The sequence below is a fragment of the Arctopsyche grandis genome, chromosome 2, assembly GCF_051622035.1.
Source record: "Arctopsyche grandis isolate Sample6627 chromosome 2, ASM5162203v2, whole genome shotgun sequence".
NCBI lineage: Eukaryota > Metazoa > Arthropoda > Insecta > Trichoptera > Hydropsychidae > Arctopsyche > Arctopsyche grandis.
In genome coordinates this window covers 36,417,618-36,440,414 of record NC_135356.1, presented here as the reverse complement: position 1 = coordinate 36,440,414, position 22,797 = coordinate 36,417,618, and the positions used below count along the sequence as shown (strand labels likewise).

At 32.7% G+C, this 22,797-nt stretch overlaps 2 protein-coding genes across 2 annotated transcripts in view; one reads left to right on the top strand and one right to left on the bottom strand.

Moving 5' to 3' along the window:
- LOC143922620 (sodium/potassium/calcium exchanger 5-like) overlaps positions 1-7,192 on the top strand; it is a 42,542-nt gene extending 35,350 nt beyond the window's left edge. The window contains exons 6-10 of the mRNA XM_077445949.1: positions 231-468; positions 542-709; positions 2,512-2,724; positions 2,815-2,916; positions 5,566-7,192. Coding sequence (XP_077302075.1) covers positions 231-468; positions 542-709; positions 2,512-2,724; positions 2,815-2,916; positions 5,566-5,900 — 1,056 coding nt within the window. The 3' untranslated portion in view covers positions 5,901-7,192. The remainder of the gene's footprint in view (positions 1-230; positions 469-541; positions 710-2,511; positions 2,725-2,814; positions 2,917-5,565) is intronic.
- Positions 7,193-8,550: 1,358 nt separating this feature from the next.
- On the bottom strand, positions 8,551-22,611 carry LOC143922410 (sodium channel protein Nach-like). The gene is made up of 12 exons (XM_077445636.1): positions 22,394-22,611; positions 20,166-20,262; positions 17,757-17,866; positions 17,429-17,600; positions 15,178-15,323; positions 14,962-15,085; positions 14,021-14,297; positions 12,655-12,708; positions 12,448-12,583; positions 11,692-11,798; positions 11,360-11,601; positions 8,551-8,562 (listed from the first exon to the last, which is right to left on the bottom strand). Exons 1-12 carry the CDS (start codon positions 22,609-22,611, stop codon positions 8,551-8,553), a joined length of 1,695 nt encoding a protein of 564 aa, XP_077301762.1.
- Between the last annotated feature and the right edge of the window lie 186 nt (positions 22,612-22,797).

The window sequence follows — 22,797 nt, the reverse complement described above, 5'->3', positions numbered from 1 at the left end:
ATACTCGTCGCTTTTGAGCAATCTGCTAAGATGAGTGTGCACGATTGATTGAAATATTAATTGATTGAAATGAATAAAAAAATTGGACTATCCAAATTTGCGATAGAGGAATGAGATGCCGATTTCATTAGATCTGTCAGAAAGATATGAAATGAGAAATTTCATGAATTGGGAGTAGCATATGTACATATGTAAGTGGACTGGAATATAATTGTGTTATATTTTTGTAGCCGTTGAAAATTTTACGATGGCCTGTCTCCAGGGATTGCATCATATACATATTCAATGTAATCGTGCTCATCATAATCGTATGGGACGACAGGATCATGTGGTGGGAGACTTGCATCTTGATGGTCCTTTACGTCTCTTATTTCATCATCATATTCAACAGTCCCAGGTTGGAAAGGTTCCTGCGAAGGAATTGCTGCTCGAAAGATACCCAAGAAGATACCCATATAATTCAAGGAGGTACGATTTTCAAATTTGTATTTTTAATCTATGTATAGTGTCGTATCTGTACTTTAAACCGGTGAACTTTTAGATAGTGAAACCGGCACTTCTAACGAAAGTAATGGATTTGAGATGTCGGAGCATGCGAGACAGACAAATGGAAAACCTGAAATTGCTACGCTGGAAAAAGTAGAGAAAATCGACAAAATGGCTGAAATTCAAAACGAGAAAGCGTTAGAAGTTGATGAAGAACAGAAAGGTAATTATAGATACATGTAACTTTCCATTTCCGACTTTCACAGATTGGGCTCGTCACTTCCTCAAAACTTATTTTTGCTAGTACTAAAAAGCGTTTTGGAACCCTTCAACTTAATGTTCTTTCTTGTATTTTAACTGTATACCCTATATCAAAGGGTTTGAATGCTAAACATCGATATATCGTTGTTTGTAACGAGAATCGCTAACATAAAATAGTAATAAAAACGATAGAAAACCGTTTTATATTATAGAGGTCACGAGCCGTCGTTTTACGATACTAAAATCTCACCTCTAATGAAAGATAAAAAGAGAGCTACCAAACACTCGTTTCAAGTATATTGTTTCAAATATAAGGCACAATAATTTTCAGCCAATGAAATATGTCAATAAATATAACTTTTTTTCTTTAAAAAAATTATAAATGTTGGCATTCATCGCTAGGATTTTGAAAAACATCGTAGCAGCCAAAGGGATAAAAAGTTTTCCTTTCGATTTTTATTTTATTCGAGGACAATGAAGAAAGCGACATTGTACCAGATCAGCTCAAACACGAAGTATGGAAGAGAGTCGTCATGCAGTTCTTTGGCAAAAAAAAAACACATGTAGGATTTAGTCGTTAGAAGACATGGACGTTGGTGTGAAATGAGACTCGCTAGGCAGTTTATAGCATTGTTTAATTGACGGAGAGCCACAACGAACTGATCACTCGCGCTTCCCATGACAAGATGACAACGCAACCATTCTTCAACTCATGCATGCCAACCTTATCATTGTTAGGCTATAAACTAAATCCCATACATATAAAAAAACTTATATGTAAGTCTACTCGATATGGTGTGTGCAAGAACCAATCATCTTTTGATTTCAAGAACCAAGGGTTCAAAGGAGAATTTCAAAGATTCCTTCTGAACTCAAATCACTTTCTTATAATGAAAGATTGAAAATAATGAATCTCACTACATTGGAGACGAGAAGAACTAGAGGTGACTTAATCGAAGTCTATAAAATTCTTAATAATCACTATAATTGTCATATGTCTAATGTTATTTCATTCAACACAAACACTCACCTCAGAGGTCACTCGCTTAGACTCCAAAAAGATAAATCTAATAAATTGATCAGAGATACATTCTTTTCTAACAGAGTGGTTTCAGTTTGGAATAGTCTTCTCAACGATTTAGTAACCTCTATTAATATTAATATTTTTAAGAATAAACTTGATACTTTTTTTAAAACCAAAGGATTTTTGTGATTCTTCTTTCCCATAATCATATTTCTGTATTTTTATCTTTTTTGTTTATATATTTTTTTTCTTCTCTTATTTTATTTTATTTTAACATTGTTTTTTTTAATGTATTTTAATTTTTCTCATTTTTTTTATTGCATATATGTATAGTTTGTAAAATATGTTTATTCAAACCCCTTGGGCCTATCGGCTTTGCCGCCTCCCCCAAGTATATTAAATAAATAAAATAACAATTCATTACTTTTTCACAAAGAAGGAGAAGGAACGCATTCCAAGTGCATGACTCTTTTGATATTCAAAAAAACAAGTACGCATGGTGTTAACATTGAACTTCTATTGCTGTGCTTTTTTGGGTCATGGAAAACTGGAGAATTTTCACCCGCTTGTGTTTTCTTTTGTATAATTATAAGACTTCGAACCAAAAGTTTCCCAAATCTGTCTGTCTGTATAAGGTCAAATCCCTTCAACGTTTATCCCAATACGAAAGATAATGATTATTTTTAAGCGAAATCTCTTTTTCTATATGTACATATATTGATGGTCTGATCTCTCCGCAGTAGACTTACCCGTGAACCTATTCAAGTTTCCATGTGACGAGTCGTTGGCCAATAAGATATGGTATGTGTACACGTGGCCTATAAACGTAATACTCACATGTACTATACCCTCACCGAAGAGATGGCGTTTCATCTATCCCTTGAGTTTTTTCATGTGCATCATCATAATCGGCATCAACTCTTATTTCGTCTCATGGATGATTTCGACCATAGGTATGTACATAGATATTCCTCCCATATATAAATACATACATATGTAACTAAGTATTGATTTTCAAAAAAACTGTTTTCTTTATCTTATAGGTGACGTCTTGACCATTCCTGATTCTATCATGGGAATGACTTTCTTGGCTTTTGGTGGTTGTCTTCCAGAAGCGTTTTCCATTTATATCGTCGCTAGAAAAGGTACGCTATTATAAACATAATTGTTTTTTAATTTTAGGAATGTTACGTACATATATAATACTAGTGGTTTAACCCGGCTTCGCTCGGTGTTTGTAATATAAATCGCTTAAACATGACTAATATAATAGTAAACATTTTATTAAATTTATTTGAATAGTATTATTTTATTTAAATTTATTGGAATATTCATTTGTTCGATGACGTCACGGATTTACGAACCAACAGTACATACATACAAAGTCTCTTTCGAAATTACATACGAGTATTTGTACATTGTTTTACCTGGCTTCGCTCAGTATTATAATATACTAGTTGTTTTACCTGGCTTCACTCAGTATTTGTAATATAAACAGCTTAAACATGGCGAATCTAATAGTAAATATTCATTTGTTTTTTTATTAAATTTATTTGAATCGAAAAAAAAAATATTGAACCATATCGAATCGTCGTCATAGAAACATTGATTTGTTTTTCGATTACCAACAAACCTTACATATGTACATACATACAAAGTCTCTTTCGAAATTATGTATTAGATACATGCATATGTACATATATGTATTTCATAACACAGCTCGTTTCATGTTTCTTCCACAATAAAACGTATTTCATTTAACCTTAATCCGGATAAGGTGTAAGACATCTTAAACTTTCAATAACTCAGTTATAGAAAAAAAAGTTAATATCTTTCGAATATTATCTTAATTGACCATATAGTCGAATCGATCTAGCATGAGAATTACGTAAAATGTTCATGCTATCGCATTCCACCCCCAATCGACCTGCGATGGCCAATTATATTTCGTTTCAGTTTCGCGTTGCATTTTGGTCTAGAAATACAACATTGTTCCTGCGTATAGCGAGCGTTAGAATTTGACTTTTATTTTTTGTTAGTTTTGAGTTCATGTTTCGTATTTTGAAATATTTTCGTTAGTATTATATATAACACGTAAGTTGTTGATATTATTCATTTATTTATAGAATACGTGTATATTTTACATAAATGGATATTTATATTTTTTATACGATAAAATTAATTGTCAACGTCATGTTATGGACAGAAAAACATACAGTAATATTATTAAATACATTGCATTGAATTATATTGCTATAAAATATAGTATATACATATACTTAAATCTAATATATAATTTCGAAAGAGACTTTGTATGTATGTACATATGCCAGGTTTGTTGGTAACGTGCAACGACACTCAAATTTGGTTTGGGGAACACCCACTGTCCCAGCAAAGAGCCAAGGACGTGACGTTCCGTACCACTCAGTGTGTTTCCCCCTAAAAATAATTGTCAACATCATGTTATGAACAGAAAAACTTACCATAATACTATTAATGACTTTGCATTGAATTATATTGTTGCGTGGACGTGAAGAGGGGGCTTCCAGATTCGGAGAGAAAGACGTCGGACGAGAGCACACGTGTTTATTCGTGTGCTCTCGTCGGCGCCCCAGGTCGGAATGCTTTCCAGAGCGCCCCATATTTATACCCGTTGGGCACAACACGCACACATACATACACATGTAAACTATTGGTCGATGAGTGGGGCGATCCCATTGGCCGTTGCATACGGCTCAATCATTCGGCGAGGATATTTTGGCGCGAACGAGAGATCAGGTGATTAGCGCTCGTAAGCCATCGGTCCACGAGCGCCACCTACCTAATCTCTACGTTACAATATTATATATAGTTAAATAAGAACTAATTTAAAAAATATATTTCACGTCCTTACAATGTTACAACACATTGCACGAATAATATAATATATATACATACGTATTTCATTAATAAATTTGAATTTGAATAAATGCCACTCTGCATAAAACAAAATATCAATATGTTTTGCCAGTGTATGGAACGCTGTATGCTGTCATAGCGAGGAAAGACAAAAGCAAAATACGTGGGTGAGAAGTATAACAAGGGTAGTGGATATAGTGGATGAAATGAAGTGACGAAATAACCACTTTACATATTCTAGCATTCTAGAATTTTCTTCCATTATATGGAGTCCTACCCATATGCCCCATTCATTGAAGATTGAGAGAATCCAAAAACGGTTTCTCAGATATCTTTATATGAAACTGTATGGTTATTATCCTTGGCTATATCCTAGTGCATTCCTATTAGGGACGTTGGGTTTCAACTCATTGGAGTCTCGCAGGGCTATGTTTCCTAGGAAGGCATTTTTTTAAGCTGTTCAATGGGATAATACACAACACACAGATTTTATGCACCTAGTAAATTCAGGGACCTGAGGAATCGTGATTTGTTTGTTCCTCCTGTGGCTTGCACAAATATATTGGAAACGGCTCCTATATCTAGAGCAATATATCTGCTCAACCGGATTACTGGTGAAATTGACCTCTTCAATATAAACTATGCTAATCTGGTTGAGTGGTTGTTGAGGAATGCCAATAGTTGTTTGTAACAATTGTAGATGTGATGATATGTTGTTGTTATTATTTTGTTATTGTTATTATTATGATGTAGTATTGTTATTGTGATAATGTTATGTTGTGTTGTATTGTATTGTTGTAATTAATTAACTGGTCACTGTGGTTAATATGTTAGTAAAAATTAAAATAAAATAAAAATATATTGATGTATTGTTTATAAACGATGTATTGTTTCAGGGAAAGGTGACATGGGCATTTCCAACGCTATTGGAGCAAACTCTCTAGCCATCTTATTCTCTTTGTCGGTGCCTTGGTTCATCAAGAGCATCATTCAGAAGAGTCACGGTGAAGATCCTTTTATTGAAATAGAATCCGGCGGAATGAACTACATCATCATATCCATCGTGTTCGCCGTCATCGCGATGTACATAGTGTTAACAGTGAGTAAATTCCAGTTAAGGGTGGCTACTGGTATTGCCACTGGACTCATATATCTGATCTTCGTCACTTTCGCAATTCTGATGGAGGCTGGTGTGTTCTTCCAAGTTGTGCTACCGCCTTGTCCTAAATGACTTTTCGTTGCCTAGTATGGGTGTGTAAATAACTTCAAAACTAAATCTTTTGAAGTTATTTATTTTTGTTCAACATCATATTGTGATTCTATGTAATAACCCCGGTCTAAAAAGGGTTAAGAAAAATTTGAATATATATAATTTTTCGAGCTTATTCCGTTTTTGTGTGAATTTTATTATACGCATCTGTATTTATGTAGATTTTTATAAAGCGTATTTCGTGGGCGTACTTTTGAATAAATTGTGTTCGCATATGTATGTATTTTGAAATTATTCGATTAGAATTTTAATAGAAGAATATTTTTAATTATAATCGCTATACAATATTGCACTTGATATTAATTACCTTCCTTTATAAGTATAACAGGCATTGCTTTTAAAGTCATATAGTGATATTTAAGAAAAAATAAACCCACCTGTAAGATTTAATTGCATGCTTTAACTGTCTTAGTATAATATATGTATTTAAAAAAATGAATCAGATAGATATGCATATGTACTCGTATGTATGTATATACATTAGGCCGGAGAGGAATGTGCGAATTTTCGATTTTTATCGATTGACCTAGTAGAAAGCTTTCGTCCTATCAAGGGAACGTTAAGAGGGCTGGACAGCAGCGCCTTGTCCATACAAACGTACTATACTTCTCCCTTCCTCAATCATGGCACTAGAGAAATTATTTTTTAATATGCCATGGATATCCACCATTGGGGTGTATCTATCGTTTTATTTTTTTGATTAATTATATTTTATAGGAGCTAGGAGCCGTCAAACATCTATAAAATCGCCTCTTTTTTACACCCACGAAACGAGTCCAGCGTGCTTATTTAACGGTCGATTTAAAAAAAATACGCCGATAGATGCACAGAAAGTATCTTTCTCATACCGATGATGAAATTTTTTTAAAAATTGGACCAGTTTTGGAGGAGAAAATAGGAGAATACGAAACCTCGATTTTGTCAATTTAAAATACGTTTTATCTGGTCGAAGCGCAACTGTCGCATTCACTCAATATATATATTGATGTATATTGTCGCATTCACTCAATATATAGATACACTCAATATATATATCGAAGAAAGGAACGGTAACAAAATTAAGGTTTCGGGTGTACAGCCCTCTTAAATAAAAAAAATTTCAATTTTCATTAAACCATATCCTGTGCCTCAAATCAATCCATTTATCTCGACTAAAATTTAAAAAAGTGGTGTTTTTAAATATATCTCATTTTTGAAAATATGTAGCTTTAACTTTTTCATTGTTAAAAAAAAATAAACAATTATTCACATTCAAAATTAAAAAATATTCAATTATTAATTTGGGTCGATTACGATAAGTTAGATAATCTTCCCTTGATACGACAAAAATTTTCCACTAGATCCATCAATGAAAATCCAAAATTCACGCTTTTCACTCCAGCTTACACATATTCATATATTATATACATATGTGTACTTTTTTTGTATGTACATATGTTGTACATACAGCAACAGTTCCTTAGATCACATCACATCTTTGCACAATGGTGATATGTTCACAAAACCCATTAAATTGACTGAATATAAGGGTTGAAACCCACTGGCGTGACTCGTCGCGTAGTGTCGCGAGCGATTGAAGTTTATGTATATTCAAATGACGCATAAGGGCGAAATCACACAGCGTGGGATGTGGGACGTGGGGTTTTTTTTAGATAGTTTTAAGCATATAGAAAAAATATGGCGTTCATGGTATTGTTACGTAGGGGTTGATGGAGGATCCAAGTAAAAGGCCAAAGTCGTGTCACAGCATTTATTGTACCGCCTTATAACGGATCGGTCGCTCTGGGCATCTTCGACGTCCGGTTACTTCTCTATTGTTTAGGCATGTATCCGGATATGTATTCCCACGGCACTCAGTCCCACGGTATCGGTCACTTCTGAGAAGGGACCAATAGCGGCCAATTTGGTGGCCATTGTTTAGCCTACTTGCACTTAGTCTAGAGATAATCCTTAAAACCAATTATAACGGTAACACAGTCTCTGGGATGCTACTCGGCCTAATCCGATTGCACTTACTCGGCGGTGTACGTAACAGTATCATGCCTGGTACCGTCTTTTCAAACCGAAACATTTGAGCTGTTTCTTTGAAATTCTATAGTAGTGTTTATCCTTGCTTGACAGTGATCGATAACGGTGTATCGCATATTTGAAGAACTTGTCGATACACCGTTATCGATCACTATCAAGCAAGGATAAAATTTTGCCGAAAATGGTCCAAAGAGTCGTGTTGGTATACATATGTATATCACTGTCAAGCAAGGATAAACACTACTATAGAATTTCAATGAAACAGCTCAAACGTTTCGGTTTGAAAAGACGGTACCAGGTATGATACCATGAACGCTATATTATTTCTATGTGTTTAAAACTATCTAAAATAAACCCACGTACCACATCCCACGCTGTGTGATTTCATCCTAACCCATTTACGCATTTATTTTGTATACGACCAGAAGCGGCAAGTTTACCGCGTGCGACTATTTATATGAGACATAAACCACTCATACGACCAGTCGCATATGTATAGTTTTCAGCACATATACTATTACGAAAGTTGGTATCTGGTCCTTTTATTTGTCCCGAAATAATTAAAAAAAAAACATCAAATGATTCAATCGTCATCCTGAATTTTAAAACATATACAAATAGACGTTCTACAAATATGCGATGAGCTCAGTATTTTGGTTTCACTTTTTTTGCAAAGAAAAAAATAATAAAATAATACAGCTGCTACATATTTCTTCGACTTCCGTTTTGATAATACATAAGGACGCTTTAGCCGCGTATAAAAAGTCGCGCTTATTAAAACCCATTAGCGCGACTCATCGCGGGCGACGAACGCGCTAGTGAGTTTCGACCCTTAAAATGATAACGCCTCAAAATTTTACTTACTTCTAGTATTTTACTTGTTGACATTTCAAAAAATGTTTTTTTTTAAAGGAATTTGATATTATAATTGAAATTTACATGTTACAATTTTTTGTAAAGCTATAATATTAATGTGTTTTGGTATAATTTGAAATAATATGTCACTTAAAGCAAATCGTGGACTTCAGTAAATCGAATGGTGTGATTCTAGCACATACATAGATATTATAAGAATAATGCAATTTCTTTTTGCTTGAAATCGCCATCTACATATTTACAATATTGCACCAAAATGTATTATCATGTGAATCTCAACCGTTCCTAAAGAATTGCATACTACGTTGAATTAACATGTTCATAGATTCGTTGTTATTAAATAAAATTAATTAAGAATTGTATTATTATTATAATTTTTGTTTATTATCTATGTAAAAAAAAACGTAATGAAATAGTATATAGCGCATAATAGGCACAAAGTTTTAGTTTGAATATCGGGTGTAAAAAAAGTTATTGTTTTTGATTATTAAAATTTTGATTATTAACATTATTAAAATAAATTTTATTTGGAGTCACAGTCAATTTAAATATTTTTTACACTCATATTAATATAATATAACTACATAATTTATTATTGTACTTAATATATTTTTTAGTTTGATTAAAAATGTGATACAATCAAGTGCTTTTAGCAATGTTGTTTTATTTTATTGATATAAAATTACGATAAAACATTTTATTTATTCATGAATTTTTCTAGAAAGTTTATAAGTTATTAACTCTTACCGGTCAAATATACATAATATTATGTAAAAGTAAAAGTAGATTGATGTCGCTTTTTTTGCAATTCTTATCATCAGCTGTAATAGTTTTGCAGTTTGATAATTATAATATGATAATAATTTTACATACATGTACATACATATGGATACAACACACATACAAGTCACTAAAATTTCGAACCCAATGGAACATATGATATTCTGCCATCCAGCCAGCAGCATAGCTCGGACGTTAAGCTTCTGCTTACCGTCAAGAAGGTGCCGGGTTCTATCCCTGAATGAAAATGAATTTTTCAGAGTATGCTGTTGGTCAGACCTGGATTTGTGACTCCAGGTTGATCGTTTCCTATCAGAGTTAGCCAATTTTCTCTGATTTCATTGTTGAAACGGTTCCCGGAAAAAAAAATTGGCTAAAAATCCTTCCTACCTACTATGTCACCACTATTTGAAATTTGATGGATGTACAATAAAAATTTATGTACAATTCATAGATGTCTCGTTAATTTGCGAGTTTTTTCAGTGTCTCGCAATTCAACGACTTATAATAAAAAAATGCTGCATTTGTATTTGTAATTGGCCAGGAAGGCGCATTGGGATTTACCTGTAAGGCCTTCCTGGTATATATGTAAAATAAAAAAATATAATCAAATTTTTAATTTTAGTAATCATAACACTAACCCGTTTTTGAACATTAAAAATAATATATTTGCATATCTAGGTATGTCAATTGGTAAATAAAATTTGCGATGAAATGTCGAATTTCTTATCATGACATTTTTTGTACAAATGGATATATGTTACTCGTAAGTATACATAGATAAGATTACTTAAAAGATAGTTTAATTCGTTGATGCAATAAAACATGTAAATTATGATACGATACTTTTTTCAGAAGTACATATTTGTATTCCATGCAATTTAGAACTACAAATCAAAAAATAAATCAGAGAATCGTTACGGGGTCGTTTTCAAATTTGGTTCAGTTAAAATTGAATCGATGTACACATTAACTGCACTGGTAGGTATAACAGGCGATTCGTGAATAATACTAAATATACATAAATACATATATTTAGGTATTGTCAAATAATTTTTTCGAATAATTTTGGCTTGCAAGAGAGGGTTGGGCGTATTTGGTGTATCGGTTAGTTGTTAAAGATTACATGAAATTTATCAATAATCTTTACAAACAGTTCAAAATTCATATATGTTTGATTGCCTTTGAAGTTTCCAATTTATATTATAAAATACAATATTTTTAATCTGAATTCTGAACCTACAGTTTAGAAAATCTATAATTAGTATGACTCAAGCCTGCAGTTGGTGGTATATGTATGTATTTATACATATGTACATATCGGTGACCGGAAAAATGCATTCGTGATAGTTGCACTCTCAAGACATCCAAACTTCCAAAGATGCTCAAGGAGAACTAACGCAATAGAATTTCACAAAAAAGCGTCAAGAGGTATTTGTATAGGTATGTTGTCCGAGGGTGCTTACCTTTTTTTGTTGAATTCTATTGCGTAAGTTCTTTTTGAGAGCCTTTGAAAATTACTGTTACTATTCAGTGCAATTTAGTGCATCTCTCCGGGAACAGTAGATATCTGATATATTTTCATCGCAGAAAAGGTACTTTCAATCTTTCACAATGACATTTGGGTTCGGAATTACAAATAAATTGTTCAGCATTAAAATAAATGTATAATATACTGTATTTTTTTAAAGTTAAAATCTCAGTTTATTATTTTCTTTTGGATTATTCTGATTCGCCTGTCTGGATGGTGGCTTCCTAGCATTTGAAGAATTGAGAGAGAGTATGTTGTGCTTCTGTACCCACTTATTAAACAGCTGACTGTTGGATAAATCTTTACCAGATTGATTTGAAGAATCTTTCACAGGCTGATTTTTGTGCAGCATATCAAAGAAAAATCTTACAGTGAAAAAATATACCAGTTCAAAACCGGAAACGAGACTGAATCCTACGAAAAGACCCAAAAGACCACCGAAAGATGCTGAAAACACAACACAGACTTAATATACATAAATAAACATAGACTTAATATACATACATATATTCTTCAATTAAATATGAAAACACTTACCTAATAGATTATACCAAGTCATAAATATATCCATGCGGAAACGAGTACCCATCAAGTCACTAAAGTATATATTGACCAAAGTTTGATTCACCAAAGATTTTTCTGCTCTGCAAAATGTATGTACATATAAATTACATTCATAGACTGATATTATATAGGTATTATAACTGAGCCTTAAAGGAGGAGATAAATTTCTGCCCAAAGATCGGCAGAGATTACGACCAACGATCGGCGTTCGATGCATGCTTTTCGCACAAAAAAAGGTTTACTATTTTCAATTTATCTCTTGCTTTGAACACTAATGCAGCGATCTATTATTATTTGCAAAGGATCCATCCAACGCCAATCTTAAGTAACGACAAATCTCACGAGAGACAAATCTTTCGAGTGTTCAAATGTGTGCACCAGGCTTCTGGGACGGACACTTGTTAGGGCAATCCCAAATAACAATACGCGTTCCAACAGTGTTGTAAGCAAGGGAACGATAAGATTTTCTAATAAGTTAATAATAGCTGTAAAAAACATATTAAAGTAATATTTTGAGTCCTTGAGAGAGCAAGATTGTGTGAAATGATTATGATAAGGATTACAAAAATCAAATCTAAAAACTAGATTGGCAAACTTAAATTCACCGATTCATTCAAGCGGTATTCGAAGTCTATGTATTTATTTAAGGGAACATTTCAACTTAACCATTTCAAGCGTCTTCAGTTACCACATGATTGGATCGATGATTTCAAATTTGATTATATTTACGGGGATTCTTCAGAATTGCGAAGAGCAATTTTGCGGAAAGATCCTATGGAGATTTCCATGGGATATGAGTATCGATCGCAAGTTGGCAAACATTTGCAGGATACGTTTGTTTCTGGGTACGAGCTGCTGTAGAGAACTGCAAAGTTGCATTTAAATATTGATCAATGACAATACGATTGATTTTAATTGGTTTAAATATATACTTACGACGTATTTTGTAGACACATTGGATGTCGAGAAAGTTGCAGGTTCTACTCTTGGCTGAAAAAGTAAGATTGTTTGCATGTACTAAGGTTCACTTATCGTGAAAGTCCAGATGTCAAATCAAAAAGTCAAATTTTCAAGTGTCGTATGGAATGTTGCTTGTCACTCATTAAAGCCTACTTGCATTATTGATAGCAAGTGAAGCCGATGGGTCTGATAACGGTCTACTTAGTACAAGCTGAAGTGACACCACTTACATTCAAATTTTGACTCAACATCTCAGAACGAGGCCTCTCAAGCCGGCTAAAACCGAAGCCGAAATCCGGCTTTTTGACCATTATTCAAAAAATTGAAAACCGGCTTTTTTTGGATCGATCAACCGGCTTTTGAAGGTAATTTTTTTTTTCTCAAAGTTTACAATTATGAATGTGAAATTTCTATGAAAAACCGATAAAAATGATCATATCCAGACTTTTTTTAGGGAATAGGAGTATATTTACTTGAACAACAAAAAAAAGGAACTTAGTAACGGGCGAAGGCCAGGTCACAATCCAATAGAATATTATTGAAAGTAGTTTCAATAACTTAAACAAAGGACGCAAAGACTCAAGGGGCGATTCAAACCAGAAGTAAAACTTTCTTACGACGAAAGATACAACATATATCAGGGGTCTCAAACATACGACCTCCAAATTCATTTAAGCCGACGTCGGATTAACTGTGGCCCTTTTTTACAAGCCTTTTATTTTCTAAACTTCACCCTGATAATTAAAATAACTGCTTAGAATCTAAGCCTTAGATAGAAATTAAAAAAAATATGTACATATGTACATATATTATTAATGGAATTCATAAAAAATATTATTTCCGATTGTATTATTATAATCGGTAAGTAGTTTACTAATTTTATTATTTTATCGGGTTTTCGTGAATGTATTTCTATTTCTGGTTATTTCACAAAAAAATATCATTAAAAATTTAATAACATAAATTTATAAGCAATTATTTTTTTGCATAACGGACTATTTTTACAATTTTTTTGCAATATAAAAATTTATAACTTATAAAAAATCTTAATGTTTACTTTTTTTTTCTCTTATTTTTATTTTTATTATAATATAGTCATTTTGGACGTATTTTAATTTTTTCTCATTTAATTTACAAATATGTATAAATCAAACCCCTTGGGTCTATCGGCTTTGCCGCCTCTCCCAAGTATGTTAAATAAATAAATAATTTTCTGTAGTCGGTGAAAACCGGTTAGCCGGCTTTTGATTAGTAAAAAAACAAAAACCTGTTTTGTCAGCTGGCTTTTTGGAACCCCTATGCCTGAACTACATAAATCATCATTAAACAAGTTTCAAAATACCTAAAGTCGGTAAGAATATCGGAACACATCCACATCTGTCCATTACGATTTTGCTGCGACATTCTGCCAAGCAATTGGTGTAGGTATATTTAGTGAACGATTGGGTTGACAGTTCCTTTGAAATCACACACTTTCGCTTCTCTATTGGCATAGATTTGATGGCGTCAGTGGCGTATGTCATCTCCGGAGATAATTCGATGAAGGCTTCAGAGCTAGGAGCGATCAATTTTCCAGCAGCGTTGTCGTCCGGAAAATCATAAGAGTCGTGAATGTAAATCTAAAATAACACAACTAGTTTATAAAATCGAATATTAGCATTGACGATTTCTCGAAATCGTGAGTGGTGAGTATTACAAATGGTGAGTATTGAATTATTTTGTGCTTGATGTCACGGGTTCGATTCCCACTAAGAATCTCGTTGTTGGCCAAACCTTGGTTTGTCGAGGTCGATCGTTTCTTATCAGAATTTGTTAATTTTTCTGATTTTCATTGAAACGGTTCCTATAAAATTGGCTTTTCCTTCCCAATTTTCTGTTGAAAACCTTGAGTTATTGTTATTTCTCAGGTTTCGCCAGATTTCTCACCATAGATGTCTCTGTGGTTGTTTATCGAATGTAAAAAAATTCGAATTGTTACATGAAAAATGTTATTAATCGTATTTATACGATGATTGTAATATCTGACCATAGATTTCAGGTATTGCTTCGATTTATATGTGTATATATGTATGTAATAATTATGTATTTAGATGTCTCGTTAATTATAAGTTTTCAATGTCTTGTAATAAATTAGCCATAGTGACGACCTGGAGCTAATCTGTAATGTACATAACTATGGCGAAACTGTATCTCGTAATTTGATGAACATATTCAATAAGTTGAAATGCCAATAAGTTGATCAACATGTTAATATATCCAAATGTAGAATATAATAATATTCACCCTTGTTCCATACGTTCCAAAAGTGGATGAATAGTAATTTTTAGTGTCGATTTTGATCACCAAAGCTAGAGCAGTATCTGCACCGCAGGACGCAACTCTTCTGGGATTTTTAGATTGGTTAACACTATATCGTCTAGATGGAATTGAAGAAATAATTATACTATACATTTGAACAAAGAAGCTTATTCTATACCTATATTATAGTCAAATACGTACAAGTTTTGCTTGACAAATGCACCATAGTAGTTAAAAGCACAACAAACTCCTTCACTTGATATAACGTCCTGGAAAATTGTTTCACAACGATAAATTGTACTCTTCCAGGAGCATTTCTGCATCAAGTCCTTGCAAGATGGTGTAACCTAGAAAGCATATCCTGAAATATGTTTATCTCATTCTGGTTGGATTATTTGATTATTTGATAAAGGACAATTTTTTTATAATGTATATATGTACTAGTATTGTGCCCGTTAATATTTCAACGGGTGGTTTTGGGAAGGAATTGATACATCAATAAAACCAGAAGAATAGACTAGTGGTGAGCATATAATGCGTTGAACAAAGTGGTCACGGGTTCAAATCCCACTGGTATCTGCTGACCAGACATTGGATTTGTGACTCCAGGTAGATCGTTTCCTATCAGAGTTTGCCAATCTATCTGATTTTCATTGAAACGGTTCCAAAAAATTGGCAACCTTAATATTTTTAGTACTACTTTTAGTATTTTAGTACAGCCAAGTAGTACTATAACATTTTTCAAAGATACAAAAGATTTTTTAAAGTCCATAGAATACGATAGAGATATCTATAGACAATCAACAAATTTTTTGGTAAACAGCAAATTTGCGAGAAATACACAATGTTTCAACAAATTCAGATGCTAATTACTTGAATTGGCGAGAAACTGAAGAAGAGGATAACAATTTATTGGATCCGTCACAAAAATTAAACTAGAAAAATTGGAAAATTCCAACAGGAGATATGTGTTTTTTAATAACCAAGATCTCGCTAGCAGCGTATTTGGGACTTGAACCCATGACCATTTTTGTGACTCCAGCTCGATCGTTTCCTATCAGAGTTTGCCAATTTTCTCTGATTTCATTGTAGAAATGGTTCCCGGTAAAATTGGCTAAATATCCTTCTTCCTACATACTATGTCACCACTATTTGAGATTGATTAATGTAAAATAAAATGTATGTACAATTCATAGATGTCTCGTTAATTTGCAAGTTTTTTAGTGTCTCGTAATTCAGCGACTTGTATAATAAAAAAAAGCTGCAATGTTTGTAATTAGCCAGGAAGGCGAATTCCTGTTTTATATGTAAAAAATAAAAATAAAATAAATAAATAAAAATATATTTCAAGTGAAAATATATTTTCACTGACGTTTCAGTGAAATCAAAACCAGTTACATTGTCAGGGTACTCTGGAGAAAGTCTGAAATGGCAGTCAGTAATAAAATATTTAGGAGTAACGTTTGATAAAAGAATGAGATGGGCACCTCACATTGAGGCAGCGAAATGCAAGGCGATGCGGGGTATATCCTTAATATATCCAATATTTAATCGCCATAGTTCTTTATCAACGCTAAATGAAATAAAATTATATCGCGCGCTCATATTACCATTATTAACCTATGCATCACCTGTATGGAATAACGCCTCGAATACTAACCTTTCCAAGCTCCAAGTAATACAAAGTAAATCCCTAAAAATAATTTATAATACACCCATATTTTACTAACCTGAAAAAACTGCATGCCATATATAATATTCCGTTTGTTACAGACATTACTAACAAACTAACCAGTAGATTCTATGACAGAATCACTAATAACCATACTAACACACTTGTGAAGTGTTTCGGTGATTACAACAAAATGTCTATACCCTTCAGGTATAAACACAGATTGCCTAAACACAATCTACTTTAGGTCATCGACTTTAGAGAGTCTTTAATTTATATTATGTATTAGATGTATTATGAACATTTATAAGGATTGTAAATAGGTTTTTGAGCTCTTTTTCCTATTATGCTTTAGATTAACATTAGAATAATATAATACTGTGATTACTAACCAAATTAAATTAAATTGTAAAATAGAAAATGATCAGTAGATCAGTAGCTATTAAAATAGATATAAGATTTAAAGCATTTAAAAATCAAATCAAAACATTGTCAGGGTTGGTTTTTTTCATTTAAGATTAGATTGTTAGTTTTGGTATTATTTAAGGGTAAGGATAGGTTAGGTTAAGTAAGGGTTGGTCCTATTCATTTAAGATTGGGTTGTTAGGGTTAAATTTATAGAGTTAAACGTTATAAATTCATTGTTTGGTACACTTCCACTGCTTGAATTGGGTGAAAATATATTTTTACTTGAAATATGCTTTCACTGTAACATATACCTATACTATATTTGTACACTAAATAATACTCTGCTCATTGTTTGAATTTTTGAATCTGTACCTTTTTCAATAGTTTGGAAATGGTGATATTGTTGTGGTCTAGAATGGCTTGCAGTACGACCATATGTTCTTGCTGCTCTTTGGTCACAGGAGTATTACCCAAAATGGCCGTCACATATTTCATTTGATCGAAAATGTCCTCAGGCGATATGGTATATGGAGGTGGTACTATCCTGAAAATTCATTTTACGTTTCTTTATATGTACATAATGCTGTACACATGTGCACATTACCGACTGCAGCACAGCGAGCTCGCGCGAAAATGCACAATATTCAAATGAAATTCGCAATATTTTTAATTCACTTGCAAATTCTTACTTATGACTTACAATTTTTGGGACAATTCTTGAGCGCTGGCTCTCGACACTTTGTTGAGACTGCATATGGTGACTGCGGGATATGGATAGTTCCAAGTTTGGTAATGGGTGCTTTCAATTACCTGCAAACCATAGATATAGAGATATCCAGAGATTTATTAAACCGATAGGTGATGCGATTTGCCTGTCGTAGAAATTACCGTATTTGATATACAGTAGTCAGATCACCCGATTTTGGCTGGGCAATCATTATGATAAAGTTACATACAGTGTAAATATCGTTATTTATAAATATTTTCGATTGGCAAAAGACTTTCATATGTACTTAGAATGAATAAAGTATAATACATATGAATTAAATTATTAATTACACTGTTCGACACGAAAAATGGTTAAGAGACGAGATATGACTTTTCTTATAGATCCATGCCCAGTGAACACCAATCTGGTAATAAAAAATGTTGATTGGCTCGAGATTCGGAGATATACATGTGTCTTTTAAATCGCGCGATTTTTCTATATCTTGGTATTGTTCAGTCGATGTCTCAAAATCTGTCAATTTCCTGTTCAAAATGAATATTGAAATCTATAGTTGGGTATTTTATCTTTCATTTGTAGTACTTTTCAGCTTTCAAATCTCTCCAAGTAGTCGTCCAGTTCAAATCAAAAGTCAAAAGTACGTATTTTCACTTGGAAATTTTTCCCACTGTTAATACTATTTTATATTGAGTATTTTCTATTAAAACATGTTTATTGAGATAGTATTCAGGCCACACTATTTGTTTTCGTTTAAAAGGGTTAAGGTTTAAAAGGGATCTATAAGAAAAGTCATATCTCGTCTCTGAACCAAAAAAAAAGTCGTCGTTTGTCGAACAGTGTTACCAATCGATTGTAATGGAAGCTTTTTGCACAAAAAATGGATCACTATTGTTATTTTATTAAAAACCATCCTTTTTTCCTGTCTTAGTTTGAACGCCAATGGAGCAGTCTAATGTTATTTGAAAATAATGCAACCAACGCCGAAGACTAGTAATAAAACATTAGAAAGTATGTAGTAGGACTTATTACAATCGATTAGTGCAATTTGTGGAATTAAATTGTGCAATAGTGGTGATTTGATAAAACCACACAAGAAAAGACAGGCACGATTAAAGAAAACAAAATGGAGAATATTTGGCTTTTGTAGAAGGTTCAAACCCATCAGGACGTTGATGTGAAAAAACTTTCACAAATAAAATGTTCACACCAAAGAGTCTTCGTAAAAAAAAACGAAACAAAACGTTTTGTCCATGAACGTTTCTTCGCGGAACTGAAATGACCAGCAAACTAAACAGAAGATTCTATGCAAGAATCACTAACAATCGTCTAATAAACTTGTGAATAGTCGCCAAGATTATAAAAAGACTAAAGATAAACACAAATAACCAAAACAGTTCAGATCATCGAGTTTTGAGTGTATTTAGCTAAAAATAATATATATGTTTGTATGTAAAATAAAAATAAAGTGCCAATTAATTGAACTTTAATTTGATGATATTCATTTTCATAAAAATAATGTACACTCATTACTAATACATATATCGCACGAAAAACGAATTATACAAGTTTAATTAAATATTATATATTCAACATTAAATAAATTATTCCAACATTAAACAAATATTTTGCACACGAAAAAAATTCTTATGACTGGAAATTATTTATTTGCACTTTTTATTGTTAAATCACACGGTTTTACTAGCAAAGTTATATTTTCAATAAAGTACGACTGTGTCCATAATACGATAACCATAAAATAAAATAATATCATAAATACTAACAATGAAAATAATGTTTAAAATATATAATGGTCACTTGATCGGTAAATTAAGATATAAGGATAAGTAAACATTAAGAACAGCAAAAATCTCATAAAAAACATAAATCATATGCAATTACAGGTCTTTCATTTAACGAAGTCTCATCGTGTAAAAATTATCTGCTACCAGTACATATTGCTAACAAATGCGTGTACAATAGTCTATACCGGCGGAAACATAAGTTTTAAATGGTTTGGTAATTATTACGATACTTAAAATAAACTTTGCTGATCATTTAAGTACCGAAGAGGATTCGGAGAATATCCTGAGTGATATGGAGATTTGTTAAGATTTGATTAAAATTTATATTGTCTTTTTTATTTCTGAATTTTATTATTGTTTTTATATTAAAGATTAAAATAATTTATTAATGAATTATGTTTTTTTTATTCCAACATTCGTACCATTAATTAAAACTGAAGAATATTTACTGCCGGTATACCTATACAAATTACACGCATTTGTTTCCAATACATACACAAGTTATTAATAGATAAGACTTCGTGAACTAAAATATATATTCACCGACATATCCAATTTGAGTATTGGAACGAATACTAACCGTCAATGTGGGATTTTCGGAATTCCAACCCCAAGCGATCCAGACGAGGCATATTGCAGTCACAAGGCAAATGCCAACAGCTATAGCCCAAAAAAATCTGAAATATTTAATATATTTACATACGTAGATACCTACAGGGTGCATATGAAAACGAAGCGTCTGTGAAACTTCCGATATGTGAATGTACCTACATAATATGGTATCCGGACTGGGATGCGGTGCATGCGCTCTAAAATCGTCAGACAAATTGAACGACAGATTAACGGACGGCTGCTTTAAATGCAATTCTCGTCTTCTCGAATGATAGATTGCACATCAGATGACGGGTAACCTTTCGATGTGCACAGATGCAATTATTAAAATGGTAATTTTAATAATTGCATCTGTGCACATCGAAAGGTTACTCGTCATCTGATGTGCAATCTATCATTCGAGAAAAAGAGAAATACGTTTAAAGCTGCCGTTCTGTTAATCTGTCGTTCGTTTATCTGGCGATTTTAAAGCGGATTCAGCAAACCCCCGGACATGTACCCCCTGGACACATAACCCTGGCCAAATACCCCCTGGACATTAGCCCCCTATGCAAATAGCCCCACCATGTACAAAAATTGTTTAAAAATAGTAATAAATAATTAATAATTAACAATAAAGTAAAGTAATAAATAAGAATAAATTAAGTGTGGTAGAGCATATAGAATTTCAATTTATTGTTGTAAATAGAATAAATATCAATTTAAAAGATTTTTAGTCACCAGTTAGCGTTTGCGGTCTGTGGTATTGAAAGTAAATTGTAAGTATATATTATTGTTATATTATTATTATATTTAAATGTTTTTAGACTATCCATGATGGAATTTGTAAAATCGAGAAAAGGAAAAGAAAAAAAGAGATTAAAATACAATTGATTTTGGAGTTTTGTATATTATAAATTATTATTATTGATTACTGTATTTTTATTATTGATTATTGATTATTTATAAATAACTAGCCGAACCTGGCATGCGTTGCAATGCCACCATAACGCATGCAATTCCCGTTCCGGTTCCCGTTGCGTTCCCGTTACCGTTCCCGTTTCAAGTGATGGTTGGAGATCAAATAACGTCTCTTCAAAGACGTGTCGTCATAAACCAACTGGTATCGTGGTTACCAAGGAACTAATTTCCTTGACTATACATACAATGGCGTTTCAAACTTTCGTGTCGGTAAAATCGTTATTAGGAATATTATTATTAAGAAGTTTTTTTTTCACAGTAATCTTCCCGGACATGCGTACAACAAATGCTGAAAGTTCAATCGTAATCGGTTGAATGGTTTAGGAGCCTATACGAGACAGACAGACAAATAGACAAACATTGATTTTTATATATGTATAATCAGCAGCGTGGTCTAGTGGTGAATGTTGAATTATTTCGTACTTGATGCTACGAGTTCGATTCCCCGCTAAGTCTCGCTATTGGCCAGACCTTGATTTGTCTAGGTCGATCGTTTCTTATCAGAATTTGGAAATTTTTCTAATTTTCATTGAAACGATTCCTGTAAAATTGGCGTTTCCTTCCCAATTTTCTGTTGCGAACCTTTAGTTATTGTTATATCTTAGGTTTCGCCATATTGCTCACCATAGATGTCTCTGTGGTTGTTTATCGAATATAAAATTCGTATTGTTACATGAAAGTTATTCATCGTTATTTATCGTATTAATACGATGTTTAAAATATATGTATACTGACCATAGATGTCAGATATTTAGATTTACATGTATCTATGTAATAATTATGTGGACCAGGAAGGCGCATTTGGGGTTTACCTGTTAAGCCTTCCTGGTATATTTGTAAAATAAAAATAAAAAAAGATATATGTATATATGTATGTAGATCTGATATATGTATTATTAATATCTGTATTTCTGAATCTGTATTTTTCTGGCTGAATTAAATTAGCATTGATACTGACTTTTTATTAAAGATACTGTCCAGGGGGTAAGGGTCCTAGAACCACATAATATATGAAGATATTCTTAATAAACAATAATCACACATGTATTATGTACCGACATACATACATATGTATATGCAAGACGATTGGAATTTCGCAATTTGTGTGCTTCTCAAATTCAAACCAACCTATAATTATAATCAAAATGGTTTTATTTTTAGACTAGCTGGAACAAAATTACACTACTTTGACGAGCGATGTTCCAATTTAAAATATTGGAATATTGAACAGACTACCTTTCAATAAATGGTGTGTTTTCAGTCACAATGTACTTGTATCCATGAAGACCGGTGGTTCTGAAGAATTCGATCAGATGTCTCAACCAAAAGGATTTGGTGGTGGTGGTGGTGGTTTTCGCGTTGTTTTTGGACCTATTCGTCGACTCGCCTTTCTTCGGGGTCGTAGTTCGCCTCGAAAATTTGAGCACCACCGGCTCTTCATTAGAGTAGTTCATTTGACTTAGATTTGAGTGGGTCGTGTGGCGTGTCAAAGCCAACTGCGATCGATTTGAACAAGTACCATTATTTCCATGACGTCCTGTTTCCGTTCGTACAAATCCTTCAATGTTCACTGCGTGATGTGTATAATAGATTAACTGTAGACAGTAGATCTCAACTTTTAATTTATTGTAGGATTTTAT